At 41.8% G+C, this 21,127-nt stretch overlaps 1 protein-coding gene across 2 annotated transcripts in view; it reads right to left on the bottom strand.

Moving 5' to 3' along the window:
• Positions 1 to 15,987: 15,987 nt before the first annotated feature.
• The window catches only part of ATG5 (autophagy related 5), a 44,265-nt gene continuing 39,125 nt past the window's right edge, over positions 15,988 to 21,127 (bottom strand). Inside the window, exons 8-9 of one of the 2 annotated variants that reach the window (XM_072998267.2) lie at positions 16,613 to 16,672; positions 15,988 to 16,498 (exon numbers count right to left, since the gene is read on the bottom strand). In XM_072998267.2, the coding sequence (XP_072854368.1) occupies positions 16,362 to 16,498; positions 16,613 to 16,672 (197 nt within the window). In that variant the 3' untranslated portion in view covers positions 15,988 to 16,361. The remainder of the gene's footprint in view (positions 16,499 to 16,612; positions 16,673 to 21,127) is intronic. The other variant, XM_020777660.3, reaches the window with a different exon arrangement.

Below are 21,127 nucleotides of genomic sequence, written 5' to 3'. Positions count from 1 at the left end.
CCGGAACAAGTAACCAATTCAGCAGCATGGTAAAAAATAATAATGAATTTCCATGCCTCTTGACATCTGAGTAATTTCCTCTGACACAAAAGGCATGTGCCATATGAGTCTCCATTCTTTAAGTGCAGAAATTACAAATCACAAACTCTCTCAACCCTATGAGCAATAACACCAAATCCTTCTGTGTTGTCCTCATTAAATTAACACAAGCAACTTTCTATTGTACTAAACAGCTGAATCACATCATCTGTTATGTCCTATTTCCGCTGTAGCAGTATATTTTCTCCTTCTCTACCTCTTAACAATTTCTCCTGAAGTATGATTAAACACTGTGATTTATGGCAAAGCCCTCCCTTCTGCTCTGTCATTTTCCTGTACAAGGTAGACACTGAATTATGAGACCTAAAAGGCAAAACATGCACTAGCATGCAGTTCCTATGAATTCATGGATTCACCAGACATGTTACTACTGTCCAGAGTGAGCAAATGTGTTGGATCCTATTTTGGTTTTTATTAGAACCCAAAGATCCATAACTGCACATGCTTAGACTTAAAGGATTCTGACTCCAGTAATCCATTGAGTACTAGAACCAAACAGATCTCAGAATCCTTCCATACAAAATTCTGTTCCTTGCTACCCTAAGCTTTCTTGATTTCAGCAATTTGGAATGTATGGGTGGAAGGGAGAAGGTAGTTTAAGCGTATATATCTTCCTAAATATTTAGATCATTAAAATATGCTAGGAAAGATCTCTTCTATATCTGGGCAGTGAAAGCAGTATTCTACATGAAGAAGCTGGAGAGAACTTTCCTCACTGTAGAACATCGACTTCTTGGAGGTCTAACTGGCATCAAAGTTGTCCTTATTTCAGAATCAAATCAAAACTTGGTCCCTGAGGAGATCATAGCTTGGCTTCATCTTCCAGGTTACTAGTTTCTTCTTCTTCTTTAACTGCTAGACTCTTCTAATCTCTTTTGGATAGTGTTTGGACTATTCTATATTGTTTTATGGCAACCATAAGATTTATTAAAACATGACAGATTAAACATTCTTAAACAAATACTTCTCCAATCCCTAATTACTCCCCCTAATTATTTATTGATATAATGCTTGCTGTTCCACTGTAGATCATCCTGAGATCTAATAGGAAATCCAGATTTACCTTCTGACCACCTTTAATACACAATATTCTGCAGTCTTTGTGTCTGAATGCTCCCACAGTATGACATGACAAACTGCACAGTAAGAGGCCATCTCCATGATGAGCTGTCCTGGAATCCTCATACTCGTGAAATTGTTACTAACACCTTGATGTTCACATCCAACTGTGCATTATTCACCCTCCCCTTTATTTAAGGAAAACCACACATCAACCACAACCACTTGCCAGCTCGTCATAGGGTTCCTTAGAATCAAAACCAATTCCTCCACTCTCAACCTAAGCCTTACCAGAAATTAGTCCAATATACTAGAAATGTGAAGTTATAGGGGGTAGAATTAAAAGATCTTCTTTGAATGGTTTGTAAAATTTGCTGTATTTGCAAGTTGTGAGATGTTGCCCCATACCGTCTAGTCATAACATTAAATGCTTGAGACAAAATGCAGAGAAGACACACACACACACACACACAGAGAGAGAGAGAGAGAGAGAGAGCTTTTGACAGATCAGCTACAAGCAGCTTTTTAGTTTAGAGCTAATCTATTTTGTTTTGTTTCAGCAGGAAGCATAAAATTAAAGGGCACCCAAAATGAACAAGATGATACTTCCAAATGTTAATATAGAAATCTGTATATGTTTAAATGATGCTCTAGTGCTACCATTGTTTTGCACTGCTATGCACATTGTAAATGCTCTATAAATCCAGATGCAAGCTGTAAAAAACAAAACAAAACCCTGGAGAGCGTGGGAAGTTAAAAGTCAGTTTCCTCTTTATTTGTAATTATTTTCAGCTGTGCTGGCAAATGATGAAAATAAATTGCCAACCTTTAATGTAACATCCCCCTAACTCCCGCTTTCATTGATCTAATGGGAGTTAGCTCTCTAGCAGAAAGGTAACATACATGATGCCAAGGAGGATCAAAGATTAGAGCCTCTGAGTGATTTGCCTTATCTGCTTTTGCAATTAATAGCTGATGCAGGGATGTTAGCATATTATGTTCTGTTTTCTTTTTTTCAATCACTACTTTGTTTTGGTTTTGATTTTATAGTTACCGAATTATCCGAACAAGACAATGGTGTGAAACGAACAAACAGTGCCTGGTATCAGGCTCGTTAGGGAAACAGGTAAGGAGCCTTCCCAAGGGTTTCAGAACTGCAGGTACAACTCAGATGGGCACCTGATCACAAATACAGGATCTTCTAAAACACAACTATATCAAGTTGTCCACTCTATGCTTTCTATTTATGTGTGCTACAGGGTGACAGACTCCAGCAGACTGCAACTGGCTATAGGTTTGAAGACTTTAAAATGTTGCTCTGAAAGTACAGCTGATATAAAATTATAGATAACCTGCATCCAAAATTTTCAGGGTTGAATGACTACTTCTTCCCACAAAACAGGGGTGGAAGACTTCAAGTAAAATAGGGCTGACACTTTTGTTTCCACTCTTTGCCCTGACCCACTAGGGCAGTGATGGTGAACCCTTCTGAGCCTGTGTCCCCAAATTGCAACACAAAATCAACTTATTTCAAAGTGCCAAGGGGATACATTTATAGGCCACTAATTAAAAATATTTTAAAAATCATGCAAAATGCAAGCTTTTGTGGGTGAATCACATGATCAGAGGGACAGTTGACATCATCGTCAGGACTCAGCCAGTCCCGAGGGTGCTGCTGCTGCTGCCTTGGGAACCCAACCCCACTCACCTAGGTCTTTGTGACCTCACAGGGCCCCACCTCTCTGCTGGCAGATAAAAGGGGCTTGCTGGGCAGGGCAGGAGACCAGAAGGGAGGCCAGTGGCCAGAGGGCAGTCCGGCAGAGAGAGTGGCAGTGGCTGCAGGGGACCCAGTGCTTCTGCCCAAGGCAAATTCTCTTGCGAAAGCAGATGAACTTGCTAAGTGGGCTGGCGAGTTAACAGCTCAAGGCTGGCAGAGATCCGTGGCTTGAAGCTGGCTGATGTCGGCGATGGACCGGGGGGAAGTCGGTGAACGTTGGCAGACAGAAGATGGTGGAATCTGCCTGTGAAAGCTGAGGACGCAAGGCGGAGGCCGGAAGAGGTTGGCAGATGAAGCCGGGAGATGTTAGCCTCCTGAAACCAGCTGGCGGAAGCTTGGTGGATATCGGAGGAGGGAAGCCCGGGTGTGTCTGTGGATGGCTGGTGGAGTTAAGGTGTGTATGTGTTGGGGGGCGGCTGGTTTGTGTGTGTGTGTGTGTGTGTGTGTGTGTGTGTGTGTGTGTGTGTGTGTGTGTGTGTGTGTGTGTGTGTGTGTGTGTGAATGGGCTGGCTGGTGTTCCGTGGGCAAGTTGCCGGGGCATGGGTGTGACCAAAGCATTTGGGAGGTGGTGGAGGCTCGCTTCAGAAGCGGAGTGGAAGAATTGAATGGGGTCGATAGTCCTGGTGGAAGCCAGTGGATCTTGGCAGGCAGAACTTCGGGATGAAGTTGCCAGAACATTGGTGGGTGGATACGCCTGGGTTGAAGCTGGTTGACAGCAGTGGACAAGCTCACCCCTTTAATTGAATTTTTCTCTCTCTTTCCCTTGCAGGGCCCGAAGCTTCCTCTTCCCCAGGGGGAAGCGAAGGACCAGAAGGCAGGCATCCTGCTGGAGCTGAACCCCTGTTTATCCTCTTTTCCAAAACCAATAAAAGAATTTTTCTGGAATGGTTTTGAAGTGTTGTCTTGTTTGTCAGGGGCTATCATGGGATTATCTTCCCCATCCCCTCATTATATCTGGGGCCCAATGCCTGGGGTGGGTCTTTGTCAAGTCATGGTGTGGGGCCTTGTGATGTCACAGGAACTGGGAACATAATATTTCTCCATGCATGAGTGAGCTAGGCATCGTGGGTTCCCTGTCTGAGCTCCTAAGCAAATATATTATGTGTCGTGTTGGACAAACACAGGAAGCCAGTGAGCCCTGGTGCCATTCGGAGAGAGTTGGAGTTGGGCAGCCAAACACTATGGCCACCCTCCAACAATAAACGTGACTCACTCTTTCCCTTCCACCACTGCTCCTCACATTTGTCTGCCTGGCCTGGAGATTCAGGGGAGCCCAGCCATTTCCTGGCATAGCAGCTCATTCTCTGAGACCTGGCAAGCCTCATCTTCATCATCAACATCATGAGCACTCCATGGACAGCTCCTTGCAGAGTACAAGTGGGGAGAAAATATGCCACTTCAAAGAAGCTTCCAGTCCAACCTCTCACGCCAGTGCCACAACCGAGGAAATGGAGATGGGCAATGATTTGGAGATGAGCGTACATTAAAATTCATGTGGATCCATGCCATGGATAGATGGCAAAAATACACTTGTACTGCAAAATCTGCTGCTTGAGGGCAGTGGCTTCTTCGTAGCATCTAGTGCAGTGATGGCGAACCTTTTTGAGCCCAAAATCCCAAACTGCAACACAAAATTAACTTATTTATTTCAAAGTGCCAATACTGCATTTAAAACCCAAATGCTGAGGTTTTAGTTTAGAAAAAAAAACAACTGTTCGTGCACTGCAAGGATTAAATTCTTGCCCCCCCCCCCGGGCGGTATTAACAAATAAATACGTACTGGTCCTCCAATCCCCCATTGGGCTAGACCAGTAATGGTCACCATTGCACTCCTCCACTGGACCACTGCACCAGCAGAGGGGAGTGTCAAAATCCAAGATCAGGGGATGGGTAAGTATTTTTCTATGCCAACTTATGATTTGTGTGCCCACAGAGAGGGCTCTGTGTGCCAGCTGTGGCACGCGTGCCATAGGTTCGCCAGCACTGCACTAGTGAAATGTGACCCCTGAAAATGTCACTTAAATGGCCTTTGGACCCCAAGAAAGATATGACCTTTTCAGTTTTGTATTGGTATTGCAGCTTATCATTCACCTGTTTTGACTTTGGATGGAACAGCTTTCTCATTATGTGACCAAATAATTTTAGCTGTCTCCATTGCTTTATTTCAGTAGGAAACATGCAATTAAAGAGCATTTGTATTTTTTCATGATTTCTTGGGCCAGAATCCTTTTAGAATGTGTGTAGAAAGGTAAGTCAGGGGAGCAATTTCTCCTCTTTGATGGTGTTTCTACCTTGTGTGACCAGCTACAGACTCATAAAACTGATGACATCAGTCATTTAATGGACAGCCTCCCCCCACCCCACCAAAACTGGAGAAAGCTGCTTTTACAAGTACCCTTCTATATGTAGTTTCTCACGACAGTATTCTGGCTTTGATGTTTATTATTTCTCCCTAGCATTTTTTAATTGGTCACCCTTTCAAGCCAATAAATTCTTCACACCATAAATCCAGAGTTCAAATGCTTGTCTTTTTTTTATCACTGCCTATATTAGAGCCTTTCAAATGCTTGTCTTTTTTTTTATCACTGCCTATATTAGAGCCTATGATACCATATCATACACTGCAAACAAAAATGTATAAGCACCATACAACACACATGCTCAAAGACAGTTTTAACTTTTTGTTGCATGATACATTTTCTGTCTGAAAAAGCTGCCATGGGCCACCTGTATTCTGACTTTCTTTATACAGCTATGGTCCAACAGTTTCTTGAATCAAATTTCATGTTACTTAACTGCCAGCATCATTCCACACTTTTATTTTGGCACTTTAAATGCATTTCTTGGGTTGCTTGCTTTTTGGTTGTTGTGGGTTTTTCGGGCTCTTTGGCCATGTTCTGAAGGTTGTTCTTCCTAACGTTTCGCCAGTCTCTGTGGCCAGCATCTTCTGATGCCAGCCACTCTGTGCTCTGGTGTATTTGGCTTGGGAGTGCTTGCTTTTTACTTACAATCATGAACTTGGTTTTATTAATATTCATTTTAGGCCCCGTTAATTGTTGATATCATAGACTTTACTGAGCATGCTCTGCAGACCATCTAGTATCACCTGTAATACTGCATTGTTTGCTGAATTAATTACAAATTAAGAACAGTGATAGACTCAAATAATATGACAATGACTCAAAAATATGCCTTAGCTAATTGAGCACACAGAAAAATGGCACAAAAACTGGGTACTATTCAGCTAGGGCTGAGGAGAAGGAGGGAGAATTTACACTTCACACATGAGGATTCATGTCTTTACCAGCTACGTGGGGCCATACGGTGTATTCAGTAAAATCTTGTTTATGTGAAGAAGAAAAATTGTATCATAAGATCCTAGCACTCTTTTGTCTGAAGAAACCAAACACTGCCAGGATGTTTTCCCCCATGGCCTTTTACTGTGTGGGAAATAGCAAGCACTTAACAGCACCTTGAAGACAGTCACAACTACTTTCTTGGCTCAAGCAACCTATCTGGTCAAAAAACACTTGGAAAACTTACTTTTATAGCAGTATAAACTTTACTTTTGGCTTCACTTGTAGACTTGTTTTAAGCTAGTCCTTAACATACTGTGAATGGAATGCTGGCAGCAGCTTTCAGTGCTTTGTGGGCTGCAGAGGAAGCAGGCTGGCCTTCAGAAGCATAAGCTGCCCTTCCTACCTGACAGGAGTCTCTTGGCATGTCTGTTCCCTTCCTAAAGGGACCACAGGTAGCAACTTGTGTGAAACACTCATTTAACGTGTGAGTAAAGGTTTTGCTGCCAACTTTTATTTCACACAGCTAGAGGTTTTCGCAGGATCAGTCTTGATCCCTCCAACACCTCGACACCTTTACTACAACCAAAGTCTACAGCAACGCTAAGAACACTTACCATAAGCAAGAACATTCTTCCCACCCCTCCAGAAAACAAGTACTAGTTGTCCATAAGAAGTCTTCATCAATACTAGGAAATGTTCCCCCTGATGCTCTTGTACTTTTTCTAATATTTTCAGAAACCATTACAGATGTGTTGGTCTATAAGACCAAAACAAAATCCAAAAGTGGACAATATATATACATATATATTTTAGGAAAAACTACAATTTCACAGTAGTGTGCAAGCTCCTGAATTTTCAAGAGTTCTTCATCAGGTTAGATGGGAGGGGGATGAGAGGGGAAAATAAAGAATGACAGTCCAAACATTTGTATAGGTTTTTAAGCCATGAAATCTGTGGTTAAACTTGGTTCCAAGATGTGGAATGCAGGCTTGATAGACGGTACATGTAACAGTTGACATCTTACAATGCCTTTTAAGATGAAGACAAAGTGGTGGGTCCCCATCTCTGGAAATACATGGCTGGCAGCAATTTAGGTATGTACCTCTTGCCTTCGGTGCAATATACATTTTTTTTCTCAGAATGAATTAATCTCAAATGTTTTACAACTGAGGAGCCTATAAATACAAACCTGTTACTTAAATATACTGTAGAAGCACATCCAATGTTTGTCTAGTGAATAGACTTGTCTGAGATTTTTATCCTTTGCAGAAGTGAACATAAGAAAAATAATTATAAATGCACAACATCCACTGCAAAGACTGAAAAAAGGCATTCCAATTTGTCCTAGTGTTACTTTTATTAGAAATGGTAGTCAAATGTATTTATATTTTAACATTTAAATAATGTAACTGATTTGTTTTGTTGTTCTCAACAGAATCTTAAATGCAATTATAGGCTAGATGAAAGCAAATAGATTAAACTATCTGTGAAGATTCTCAGTCATCCAGGTGAGACTATCTGGAAGTTGAGTCATGGCAACTGGACTTCTTTCCTATTAGGCTGAACCTAAAAAGGAAGAAGTTCAGTTGTCATGACTCAACGTCCAGCTAAAAGGCCAAAGTGAATGATGATACACAGGGATTCAGTGAGTGGGAATTGGATTATGTATTTCCTATGGAAGTGGCTCAATTTATCATGTTGTTTTAACTCTCAGCATTTTCTTTATAAACACAGGGCTGTAGCCTGTGGAGCAGAAAGGGAAACCATGTTATCTCTTGCTCCACCAAGCCCCCTGTTGAATGACTGATTTCTCAACCAGGCAAAAGCAAGGATGCAAAATAGTCTGCAGGAGAGCTACTTACTGTACACCAACCCCATCTTTCCATGGTCAGATAATGCAATAGGGTATGAGCCCCAGTAATCAATACACTCTCTCTGTTCAGAATAAATTGTATTTATAGGGAATTATGTCCAATTCCATGTGAGTTAGTTTGCACAAAATAACAGAAAAAAAACCAAGGTTTTGACAAAGGGCTCACAATGCAAAAGATATTTTCAAACTTTTAAAAAATGCTTATAGCTGAAAGTCTAGCAGCATGTTTGACAAAAAATCCCAGTGTGATTACTTTTGTAGCTGGGATCCAAAGAGTTAATTTATCAAGTTAATTTGATCTTGGTCTTGGTGAGATTTCTGCCCTAGCTTTAAAAACAAACAAACAAAAAACAGAAGACCCCCCCCCCATTCTACCCCACAGCTGCATGGCATATCATAAACTGTTTCAGAAACTTTCCTCAACTCTGCAAGGTTGTAAATATGAAGAAAAAAGAAGGCTGCTATTCAGGAAAGGCAAAATAAAGGCACTGCTGGCTATAATGTGCTATTTGTAGTGTTCTTCTGAGGTTGTAGCCAGCATCCAGCAGTCCAGAGTGGCGTCAGCTGCTAACTCACACAGCAGAAACCATGTTCTCTCAATGAATGTGTTAGTTGGGAGTGTTATACTCCAGAATGCTTTTACATATCACATCAGGCCGACAGATTTTGCCTTGTGTGTAGAAGAGAGTTTTCATTTCAGTGGAGTGTAAACCTAAAAGGAAGTCACGTCCATCAGCCAAAGGGTTAGTGTTCCAGATTGCAAGTTTGAGAGCCAGTGTATATATTGCTTATATTCTGCTGCTTGTGAGCACCCTTGAGAATCACTTCATTGAAAGGCTGGGCTGTGTATCTTCTGAAGAAACAAAAATAAAGTACAGTATCAGCAAATTCAATGCAATCAAATCCTTTTTTTTTACTCTGGATACAGTAATTTGTGCAGCACATAATTCACAGAGGCTCTGTAGTCACTAAGTTGAATCAGATGCTACAGGCCAACTGCTGGCCAACTGATTTCATCAACAGATTTGCCAGATGTTTCCTAGTAGGTAGGTGTATGAATTTGGAAATCCAGGATGAAGAAATAATTTTAACAAAAAAAGTATGAATAGTTCCTCACTTGTGTCTGGTAGGGCTAACTCTACTATTAGGCAAACTGAGGTGTGTTTCAGGTGGCAAACACTGAAAGGCTTCACTTTCATGGCACAGCTGTTTCTCCCTAGCCCTCTCCCTCAAGCCTGTCTCCCCTATCTTAAGAGGACAGAGTTTTATGTCTCCCAAGGACAAGGGCCTGAGTTGTGTAGTTCATTTTTTAACAGTAAGAAGAAATTAAAAACAGCACTTCCCATGCTGTTTTCTGTTTCTCCCAGCAATTAATGACAACTGGGTATCTACCCCAAGAAGTTATGCCTACCTGCAACACATGCTTTAAATATCCAGAAGGATTTAGGCTCAGTGTATTGCTGTCATAAATAGTCAACTGCACTTTTGACCACACTTGGTATGCCAGTATTTGGAAATACCTTAATTTTACTATATAGCCTGTATAGGACTATATCTTAAGCCAGTGATGGTGAACCTTTTTGAGCCCGACTGCCCAAATTGCAACAAAAAATTAACTTATTTATTTCAAAGTGCCAATACTGCAATTAAAACCCAAATGCTGAGGTTTTAGTTTAGAAAAAACAACTGCTCTGAACTGCAAGGGTTAAATCCTTGTGTTTTCCCCCCATGGGCGATATTAACAAATAAATACTTACTGGTCCTTCAATCCCTCATTGGGCTAGACCGGTAATGGTCACCATTGCACTCCTCCACTGGACCACTGGACCAGCAGACGGGAGTGCCGAAATACGGGATCAGAGGATGGGTATTTCTCTATGGTGACTTATAGCTCGTGTGCCCACAGAAAGGGCTCTGTGTGCCAGCTGTGGCACGCGTGCCATAGGTTCGCCATCACTGGCCTAGTGGTTCAGGTGTCTTATCAATGCAAGCCTTGATTTCTCTCAGTTTAAGAGAGAGCCATAGTTGTGTTCTTTCGTTTTCATTGGGGCCTAAGGCACTGAATTTGCTGCCGACTTACAAGACACACAGAGAAGCTTCCTGTATTCTTCCTTTGATGGGCAAAAGCCTGACCTGTGCTAAGATTTGCATGCTGGAAGATAACGTTTTGGAGTATCAGCCTAGAATCCTGTCAGAAGGCCAGGAGATTTAACAATCTGAAGGATTGGTGACAGGGGATACATTTATAAGGCCACTAATTTAAATTTTTTAAAAAAAAAATCATGCAAATTGCAAGCTTTTGTGGGTGAATCACATGATCAGAAGGACTGTTGACATCATCTTCAGGACTCAGCCAATCCTGGGGGGGGGTGTGCTGCTGCCTTGGGAACACAACCCCACTCACCTGGGTCTTTGTGACCTCACAGGGCCCCACCTCTCTGCTGGCAGATAAAAGGGGCTTGCTGGGCAGGGCAGGAGACCAGAAGGGAGGCCAGTGGCCAGAGGGCAGTCCGGCAGAGAGAGTGGCAGTGGCTGCAGGGGACCCAGCCCTTCTCCCCAAGGCAAATTCTCTTGCGAAAGCAGATGAACTTGCTAAGTGGGCTGGCGAGTTAACAGCTCAAGGCTGGCAGAGATCCGTGGCTTGAAGCTGGCTGATGTTGGCGATGGACTGGGGCGAAGTCGGTGAACGTTTGCAGAGAGAAGCTGGTGGAATCTGCCTGCAAACGCTGAGGATGCAAGGCAGAGGCTGGCAGAGGTTGGCAGACGAAGCTGGGAGATGTTAGCCTCCTGAAACCAGCTGGCAGAAGCTTGGTGGATATCGGTGGATGGAAGCCCAGGCATGTGTGTGTGTGTGTGTGTGTGTGGGCGTGTGTGTGGGCTTGCTGGTGTTCCATGGGCATGTTGCCGGGGCGTGAGTGTGACCCAAGCATTCGAGAGCTGGCGGAGGCTTGCTTCAGAATTGGAGTGGAAGAGTTGAAGCCAGTTGATGTTGGCAGCCGGAACTTTGGGATAAGGTTGCCAGAAAATTGGTGGGTGGATACGCCTGGTTTGAAGCTGGTTGACGGCAGTGGACGAGCTCACCCCTTTAATTGAATTTCTCTCTCTCTCTCTCTCTTGCAGGGCCCGAAGCTTCCTCTTCCCCAGGGGGAAGCGAGGGACCAGAAGGCAGGTGTCCTGCTGGAGCTGAACCAGGCCGTTGTCTCCGCTGAGGATATATTTAGCCTCTTTTTCAAAACCAATAAAAGAATTTTTCTGGAATGGTTTTGAAGTGTTGTCTTGTTTGTCAGGGGCTATCATGGGATTATCTTCCCCATCCCCTCATTATATCTGGGGCCCAATGCCTGGGGTGGGTCTTTGTCAAGTCATGGTGTGGGGCCTTGTGATGTCACAGGAACTGGGAACATAATATTTCTCCATGCATGAGTGAGCTAGGCATTGTGGGTTCCATGTCTGAGCTCCTAAGCAAATATATTATGTGTCGTGTTGGACAAACACAGGAAGCCAGTGAGCCCTGGTGCCATTCGGAGAGAGTTGGAGCTGGGCAGCCAAACACTATGGCCACCCTCCAACAATAAACGTGACTCACTCTTTCCCTTCCACCACTGCTCCTCACATTTGTCTGCCTGGCCAGGAGATTCATTTCTTGGCACAGCAGCTCATTCTCTCAAACCTGGCAAGCCTCATCTTCATCATCAACACCATGAGCGCTCCATGGACAGCTCCTTGCAGAGTACAAGTGGGGAGAAAATATGCCACTTCAAAGAAGCTTCCAGTCCAACCTCTCACACCAGTGCCACAACCGAGGAAATGGAGATGGGCAATGATTTGGAGATGAGTGTACATTAAAATTCATGTGGATCCATGCCATGGATAGATGGCAAAAATACACTTGTACTGCAAAATTTGCTGCTTGAGGGTAGTGGCTTCTTCTGAGCACTTAGTGCAGTGATTGGGAACCTTTTTGAACCCAAGTTCCCAAACTACAACACAAAAGAGCCTCGTAGCGCAGTGGTTAAAATGCTGTATTGCAGCTAAAACTGTGCTCACGACCTGGGGTTCAAATCCCAGGTAGCCGGCTCAAGGTTGACTCGGCCTTCCATCCTTCCGAGGTCAGTAAAATGAGTACCCAGCTTGCTGGGGGGGCAATGTGTAGCCTGTATAATTAAAATTGTAAACCGCCCGGAGAGTGCTTGTAGCGCTATGGGGCGGTATATAAGTCCAAAAAAAAAAAAAAAAATCAACTTATTTATTTCAAAATGCTAATACTGCAATTAAAACACAGATGCTGAGGTTTTATTTTAGGAAAAAAACTACTCCTGCACTGCAAGGGTTTTTCCCCTCCTATGGGCGGTATTAACAAATAAATACTTACTGGTCCTCCAATCCCCCATTGGGCTAGACCGGTGATGGTTGCCATTGCACTCCTCCGCTGGACCACTGCAGCAGCAGATGGAAGTGCCAAAATCCGGGATCGGAGGACAAGTAAGTATTGCTCTATGGTGACTTATGGCTCGTGTGCCCACAGAGAGGGCTCTGTGTGCCAGCTGTGGCACGCGTGCCATAGGTTCGCCATCGCTGTCTTAAGCCAAGTATTGTTCCACCATCCAGACTGTTAATATACACAGATTGTTCAAGCAGATTGTGCTTGCAGTAATGTTAATACAGACCACCTTCACAGAAGGTTATACTCTGTAGAATAGTTTGCCCCATCTAGACATATGTGATCCCTGTATACTAGTAGTGACTGCCAGAAAGCTAAATATGAGCCACTCCAGGCTTATGGAGAGTCTCAGCTGCGCAAGGACTGAAGTTTGAATTGCATGCAATAGACCCTTCTTCAAATGGAGTAATCTTCTAGGATAGCAACCAATCTCACTACAAAGACCACAGGATCGTGCAGAGGAATCAACTGAAAAAAATGCCTTGTTAGACAGCTCTGCCCTCCTAATTTCATATTATCTAATCTGTTATAAACTTGGTCTGCTGGGAAGAACAGACTGGTGTTCTTCTCTTAACCACAGAGGGAATCTACTCAATCAGACATGAGGCCACAGTATCTGTTCCTTCACTATGGGGTAGAAAATCTAGTTTTAAACCTGATCCTTACTAAGATACTTCCTTTTATTTACAAGACTATTTTTTAGAAGAATGCAAGTCATCTGTTTTTTTCCTGAAGTGTATTTGTAAGCAATTTCCTTCCACTGTAAATCCATGAAGAAGAATTGTTAGTCACGAATAAATCCACTAAAACATGGAAACCAAGTTAACATTAATTCTGTCTGCCTTACGATTGGATTTATGCGCATACATTCTAATTGGATAATTTCCGGTATGTATTTTGTGGCATGTGTGTGATGAGGATGAAAAAATTATGTCACTATTGCTCTTGCACAGCTCCATCATGTCTCTCCTTCCAGATTCTATCTGCCATAGTTCTGGTCACAGAGGGAGAACAAAAGCAACAAGTCACCTCACCACCAGGCCCGTGCCTCCAACAGGTAAGGACTGAACTTATCTCCCCATCCCACCACCCTCTCCTTCCTTTACTGAATGTATTCCTTTTGTCCTTCATGTAGCATTTCTGGATTTGATACCAACAACCAATAAAAAAGCTATAGCTAACTATTTCCTTCAATTACCTGAAGCATAGTACATGTAAGCTCTTATGACTGGATTGTCCAATATCCCTTCTGCATGTAATCATGACTTAGAAACCATTCTTGCAGTCCTGCTGAACTGATACTTTGACAAAAAGAAAGCAATATTGGTACTGAAAACACTTGTTGCCTTTTATTTCAAGCAGAGGTTTAAGCATTTAGTAACTGCTGAAGGCCAGGAGTGTAGTCATCATTAGAAGGCAGATATACATCTGAGAAGGGTGTAGAAAACTGGCAAAAATTTGGTGTAAAATTTATATTCCTAAACACTATTGCTTCCTGTTTCTCATTTACTAACAGGAGAGGACAAGAAGAATACCACAGATCAAAAGCCACATTTATACCAAGCATTTATTCCTACTGAATATGAAACTTTTGTATATTTTCTAGGGAAAATATTAGCCAAAACAATGTCATGACATCTCCAATCCTTCCAACCATATTTCTGTATGAAAACAGATAAAACAGTAATACTTTCAAATTTATGATTTATATATTATAAAACCATCCCATGTTTGAACTGTTTTGGAACAACACCGAGTAGAATGTAGTCTTTGTTATTCTTTTTGCAAAATACTCCCCCATTTGTTACCAATATGCCAAGTCAAGCTATTTAACATGTTTCTTTTTTCCCCTTTGATTTTAAAGAAATTCAATTTTCCTTTCAAGATTTTGCTATCTATTATTTCTCCAGTGTTTGCTCCAGTCAAATGCATTCATTCACTATCTAGAGAACTCCAGTTAATGGGTGGATTTAGAAATGAAACAAATAAGTAAATAATCTGGAACCCCTCTGTGGTACAAGGTCAGAAGACCAGCAGTCGTAAGATCGAATCCACACGACGGAGTGAGCTCCCATTGCTTGTTTCAGCTCCTGCTAACCTACCAGTTCGAAAGCATGTAAAAATGTGAGTAGATAAATAGGTACCATCATGGTGGGAAGGTAACAGCATTCTGTGTCTAGTTGCGCTGGCCATGCAACCACGGAAATTGTTTATGGACAAACGCTGGCTCTACAGCTTGGAGATGGGGATGAGCACCGCCCCCTAGAGTCGGACACGACTGGACTAAATGTCAGGGGGAACCTTTACCTTTACTTTTTACAGCTGGCAGGAGACTGGCCCCTTCTGCTGCCTCTAACAGCAAAGTCAAAACAGCAGCTATAGTCTTGTTATCTTCCAGAGCCAGCTCTGCCTATCTTGTGTGGAGAAAAACATGACTGACAGTATCACTCCCTCTTTTATTTATTTCATGACAGCTCTGTGCAACTTTTTGGGACGCTGTCCCCATGCAGACTATTGGGAGGCAAGAAGAATCCAGTGCTCTGTAGGGCCAAGCCAATCAGGGCTGCCTGGATCCCCTCACTTCCTTGGGAATCAGAGTGTCCCAGTCTATAAAAACCTCAAATCTGCTATTATCGTGTTTCCCCCCCCAAAATAAGACAGGGTCTTATATTAATTCTTGCTCCAAAAGACACCTTAGGTCTTATTTTCAGGGAATGTTTTATTTTTTCATGTAGAACAATCTACATTTATTCAAATATAGTCATGTCATCTTCTTCTGGTTGCTGCCCAATGGTTAAGGGTGGGGTTTCATTTAACTGGGGCTTATTTTTGGGGGAGGGCTTATATTACGAGCATCCTGAAAAATCATATTAGGGCTTATTTTCAGGTTAGGTCTTATTTTTGAGAAAACAGGGTAGAGCTGATCATTTGTTTGATAGGAGTGAAGTCTCTGTGTAAAGCACACTGCTGTACAAAAAAAACACACCTTGCACTGAGGCCATCATACCTCTAGGATTTTAAAGAGAAAAAAAGTGCACCATATTTCAAGAAAAGGTACCCTACTCTATGGACTTCATCCATAATGTGAACAGACCTCTGTGAGGACAGCAGAATAACCCCATTTCCTCTCCTCCCCATATGTTTCCACAAACTAGAGAACACGCTTGGGGAAACATTTAGGGAACACACACACACAGTGACCATCTGCAGAGAAAGTATGAAAAGCTGCTAAATATACTATGCAGCATTAATCTGTACTTAAATCAATAAGACTTACTTTCAGATAATACAGTGAGAATCAGGAAATAGCTGATGAAATTCAAAACATGTGAAAATTACTTAAAACTTTAACTGCCCAGTATAAAACATAAGAGATAACTTGTGTATGAAATGATGAAATAGTTTAATCTTTTTATAAAGAATTCCTGAAAGTCAGAACTGCTTGTCTGATTAAATCAAAATTTATTGTAACAAGAAGTCACTACAACTTTAGAAAATATCCCTGTTTATTGATTAATAAGAAACACAGATGGGCATATATTCCCAATTATCCCCATGCTCTCCTTTCATATTTTATATTAGAAAACAGGAGATATACAGCAGTCTTGTAAAGTCTTGAGGTTAATGGCAGCAGTGGAGAAAATATGGCTGAAGCAAAATACAGCCAGCCCAACTGCTCTTATCATATGAAGGATCTCGCTTCCTGTTTGGCTTACAGCAGCAAGGATTTCTGTTCAGGTCACCCTCACAAAGCAAGGAGACTTTATTTTTTTCCAATCAGAAGCCGATCCTCCTGGCAAACAAGCTGACATTTCAATCTGTAGGTTGGGGGATAACACTAATGTGAAGAAAATTATCAGGATAACTCATATGTTCACTTAGCCACTGTACTGGTGCCTCCAACACTGGTTCTATTCCATGAATCACCACTTGAATCTTCTTTTCACCATCTAGTTCCAAGAGAGAAAAAGCCGGGTCACTAATGAAAAATCTATAGGCTAAAACATGTTTGAAACAAGGGTCATGCTGTTTCATTACATAATGAAATTCTGCAGAATCCTTACCATGTGAACTCATTATCATCTTCCTGTTGCGTATTTTAACTGAATGAACAGTGAGAAACCCTGTCATGGAGAAAGTTAAAGCTAGAAAGCTTTCAATTTAAATGAACTAAAAAAATTCTTTAAAACATGTATTACGTAAATGCATCATCACAAACCCATTTAAGAACTGTTGGCTGAGTGTTTTTTTAATCAGTATTTTTAATACATTGTAAATGCATTTACTTTTTTGTCACTATGTAATTTGCAATTAAATTGGGGGTGGAACTTGTATGCTGCCCCATAGTGCATAGCAATTTTGGGTGGTTTACAATAATTGCCTTAAGCAATTATAATTTATAATTATAAATTATAAATTATAAGAAGTTATAATTTAGATATAACTGCCTGGATGCATTCACAGAAGTGTAGTGGGATACAGTGGTACCTCGACTTACGAACTTAATCCGTACTGGAATGGCGTTCTTATGTCAGAAAGTTTGTAATTCAAGGCAAACTTTTCCATTGGAATGCATTGAAAACCATTTAATCCATCCAGGTTGTTTTTCATTCGTATGTCGAGGTGCTGTTTGTAGGTAGAGGCATTCGTTCCCATAGGAACTAATGCAAAGCCGGTTAATCCGTACTCTACCACTAGGGGGAGAATTTTTTTTGTTTTTTTCTTCTTTTGACCCAAGATGAACTTAGGTCAAAAAAAGGGCAAGAAAGGTGTTTTTTTTGTTTGTTTGTTTGTAAATCGAGGCTCCGTTTGCAAGTTGAAGCAATATTTTGCGAACGGAGCCATTTGTAACTTGGACGGCTGCAAGTGGAGACGTTTGTAAGTCGAGGTACCACTGTATATGAAAGCACTAAAAATTTCTGTACGTCTTAGTTATAACTCCCTTTCCACCTTTCAGATTCTGTAGAGGCGTGTCCAAAAGTACCAAAATGTCCAGGAAGCACTGTGGAAGCTTCGTTTTTTATACATTAACAACAAAAAGTAGGACAGAGACTACTTAAATACAGAAAATCCAAAGTGCTCATCCCTAATATCTCCTGTTTCATCGACTTCCTCAGGATACATCTGCATTCATCTAACAAGTAACAACCAAACTAGTTCAACATATCCTTAGTACTTCTTTATATGATATAGAAATACATTATATAGAGAGATTCTAATCCTCAGCATGTAATGCCACCATATTCTATACACTAACTATTACTGTTGTTATGTGTCCTCCAAATGAGCTCTCTTGAAAATGTCCTGTTCTTAACAGTCCTGCTCAGCTCTTACGAACTCAAACCCGAGGTGTCTTTAGGGCCTCAATCCATCTCGTATTTGACTCTCCTCTTTTCTTGCTGTCTGCAACTCTTCCCAGCCTTATTTCCTTTTCCAGAGAATCCTGCCTTCTTATGCTGTAGGACAGTACGATAGACTCAGTTTCAACATTTCTGTTTCTAAAGATAGTTCAGGCTTGATTTGCTCCAGGACCCACCTGTTCGTTTTTCTGGCAAGTCTAGGCTATATGCACAGCTCTCCTCCAGCACCACATTTCAAATGACTTGATTTTTCCCCCTGTCAACTTTCCTTTCGCTCCAGCTTTCACACCCTTACACGGTGATCAGAAATACAAGAGCCAGGATGATTTATTTGTTTCTTCGTTTGTTTGTTACATTTTCATACTGCCCATCTGGACAAAGACCAGATCTTATAAGTGCCATGGTTCCAGTAAGTAAACTTTCTTATACAGCTATATTTCTGAGTGGTCCAAGTACACATTATGATCCTAAGGATAATCCTATTAAGACTGACAAGTATTTTTATCTCTCTTTCACAGAGAACTGGTTGTAACTGCTAACAGTTGATATTCAAACTGGGAACTTACATTTCAGCCTTAATCTTAGTAAGCGCCACATTAGCTCTATGTGATTCAAGAACCCAAGGAAAATATTACAATATAAGTAAAGATACCGTATTTTTTCGCACCATAAGACACACTTTTTCCCCACAAAACAGGGGTGGAAAGTCTGTGCGTCTTATGGAGCGAAGAAAACAGATTATATTTTCCTGTTTTCTTCTCCTAAAAATTGGTGCGTCTTATGGAAAGGTGCGTCTTATGGAGCGAAAAATACAGTATGTTTGTTCATTTAAGTAAGATATCTGTAGTTTCTGGGAAATGGTTTCAGCTTTATACCCTTGGCTTCCTCTATTCTGGGTGTTATTGCTATCTGTAATGTTTTCAGTGAGCAGGAAAATGAAGAAGAGAACCCTGAAAAACTTAGGGAAATGCAGGCAGTCCTGAAGGAACACTTGCTATTTCTTTGTGGATCAGTAAAAATCAAGCTAATTGAATCCAAGCCCTGAAAGAACCACAGCCTTGGTGTCTATCCAACATACATCATGCTGAAGGATGTCTGTCTCAGCCACAGTGGTAATAGTCAGTAGGGTCAGGTCAAAGAGGGTTAAACTAAGTCAGGATATAGCAAGCCAAAAAAGAATACATCAAACACTGACTTTAAAGGGCCATTAATCTTAGGCAGAAAATGCTTCCTGGGGATTGAGATCTCAATCTTAAGAGAAACTGACATGATGTAGTGGTAAAAAGTCCATATACAAGATTAGACAGCTTTTACCTCATGATCACAAACAGAAAGAGAGTAGTGTTTATAAGAAGACTACAAACTCTAATACTTCTTGGCTTGCAAACTATGTGGAATAAATGAAACAAGTAATAACATGTAAAATTCATTTTTGCCATTTACTGGAGTTGCATTTTTGAACATCAGTTGCTTAAATACCTAATAAAATTGATAGCATTCATAAATATGAGTACAATACAATTAAGAAAAAAGGAATAGTATAATTACCATTGAGTATGTTTCAGATTGAAAGCATTCTCACTTGAGTATCGAAACAATAGGAAAAGGCCTTATAAAGTTGACTTCCTCGAATGTCAGCTGATAGCAAGGCTGTTTGTTTTATCAACAAGCCAAAAGCTCCCAGTTCTGCTTGCCAGAGAAAGAGTTCTCCTGCCTTATGGTGAGATACATGCAACCAAGCCTCAAACTTATTACAATCTTGGTGCTATAAAGGAGAAAGTTTGTTCAAGCAATTGTGCAATACTGTGGAGGTACTCAGAGTACCCAGAAACACAGCACAGGTGCATTGAAAATGTCCTTTTTGTCTTCTTTTTCTGGTGCTGTGCTTCCAAGGTGATCTCACTACCTCCAACTGCGTTGCATAACTGAGTCTGTGGCCTCTCCAGATCCAAGACAGAAAGGATGAACGCTTACAGTAACACTTGTAATTTCTGTTGCCAATTCCAGACTTCGGGAGATGAAGCAGAAGCAGATTATTGTGGCTATCTGCTAAAAGAGGTCAATTCCTGCTATCAGCTCATCCTGACTTCATCACATGATGCTTTTGGCACATTATTCTAAGGCTCTGACTGTCTGCTGTGACATGCCAAGAGCCAGCCCAGGTAGAATCCCACATATGCCAGTGGGCACAAAATCACTTGCTTGCTACAAGTCAAGTGTGATTTGAAGTCAAAGCATTGTTCTTCCTGTGACTCCCATATGTTGAAGTGAAAGGACTAATGGTCAGCTTTTAAAGTATTTGGTTTTCAACTACAGCTAATTAGTTATGAAGTGCAATAGTCAACACAAAAGTCTGGTGTGTAAGACATGCCTACCCCTGCCTTGTTTCCTAGTTCTAATGTAGTCCCTTCTGAATACAAAAGCTACAATAATTTATTAGTAGCACCACCAAATGATACTGTTCCTGGGTCATCCCAGTTCATGGCAGGATCCAACACCAGAGTAAGGAGGGATTCACCTCTCACCAGGTAATATAAATTTATTTTTACAGTGGTGCCTCACAAGACAAAATTAATCCATTCCAGGGTTAATGTTGTCTTGCGAGCTGTGGTTTCCCATAGGAATGCGTTGAAATTTAATTAATGCATTCCTATGGGATTTTTTTAATTAAAAAAATAAGTCACTTACCAGTTAGGGAGCTGGGGAAGCACCATCAGAGGACTGGTGCCCCCCCTCACCTGGATCGCCACCTTAGGAGGTCCCCTGGGGCTTCCCTTGCACCATCAGAAGACTGGCGGGGGTCCTCCGAGCAGCAAGTGGCACTTGCAGAGGCCTGTCCAGCACAATTTTTGAAGATCGTGCCCTTTCCCCCGCCTTCAGCAAGCCTCCAAATGGAAAAAAGGGGGGAAAAAGAAAGCATTTTTCCATTTGGAGCCTTATCAAAGGCAGGGGGAAAGTGTGCGATCTTCAAAAATGGTGCTGCACAAGCCTCTGCAAGCGCCGCTCTCCGCTCGGAGGGACCCCCCGCCACTCTTCCGATGGTGCAAGAGAAGCCCCGGGGTCCTTCCAAGCGGCACTTGCAGAGGCTTGTCCAGAACCATTTTTAAGGATTGTGGCCTTTCCCCCTGCCTTCAGTAAGGCTCCGAATGGAAAAAGGCTTTCTGTTTTTCCCTTTTTCTGTTTGGAGCCTTACCGAAGGCAGGGGGAAAGGGTGCAATC

The sequence above is a fragment of the Pogona vitticeps genome, chromosome 1 (genome assembly GCF_051106095.1).
Source record: "Pogona vitticeps strain Pit_001003342236 chromosome 1, PviZW2.1, whole genome shotgun sequence".
Classification (NCBI taxonomy): Eukaryota; Metazoa; Chordata; class Lepidosauria; order Squamata; family Agamidae; genus Pogona; species Pogona vitticeps.
This window is presented reverse-complemented; position numbering and strand designations above follow the sequence as displayed.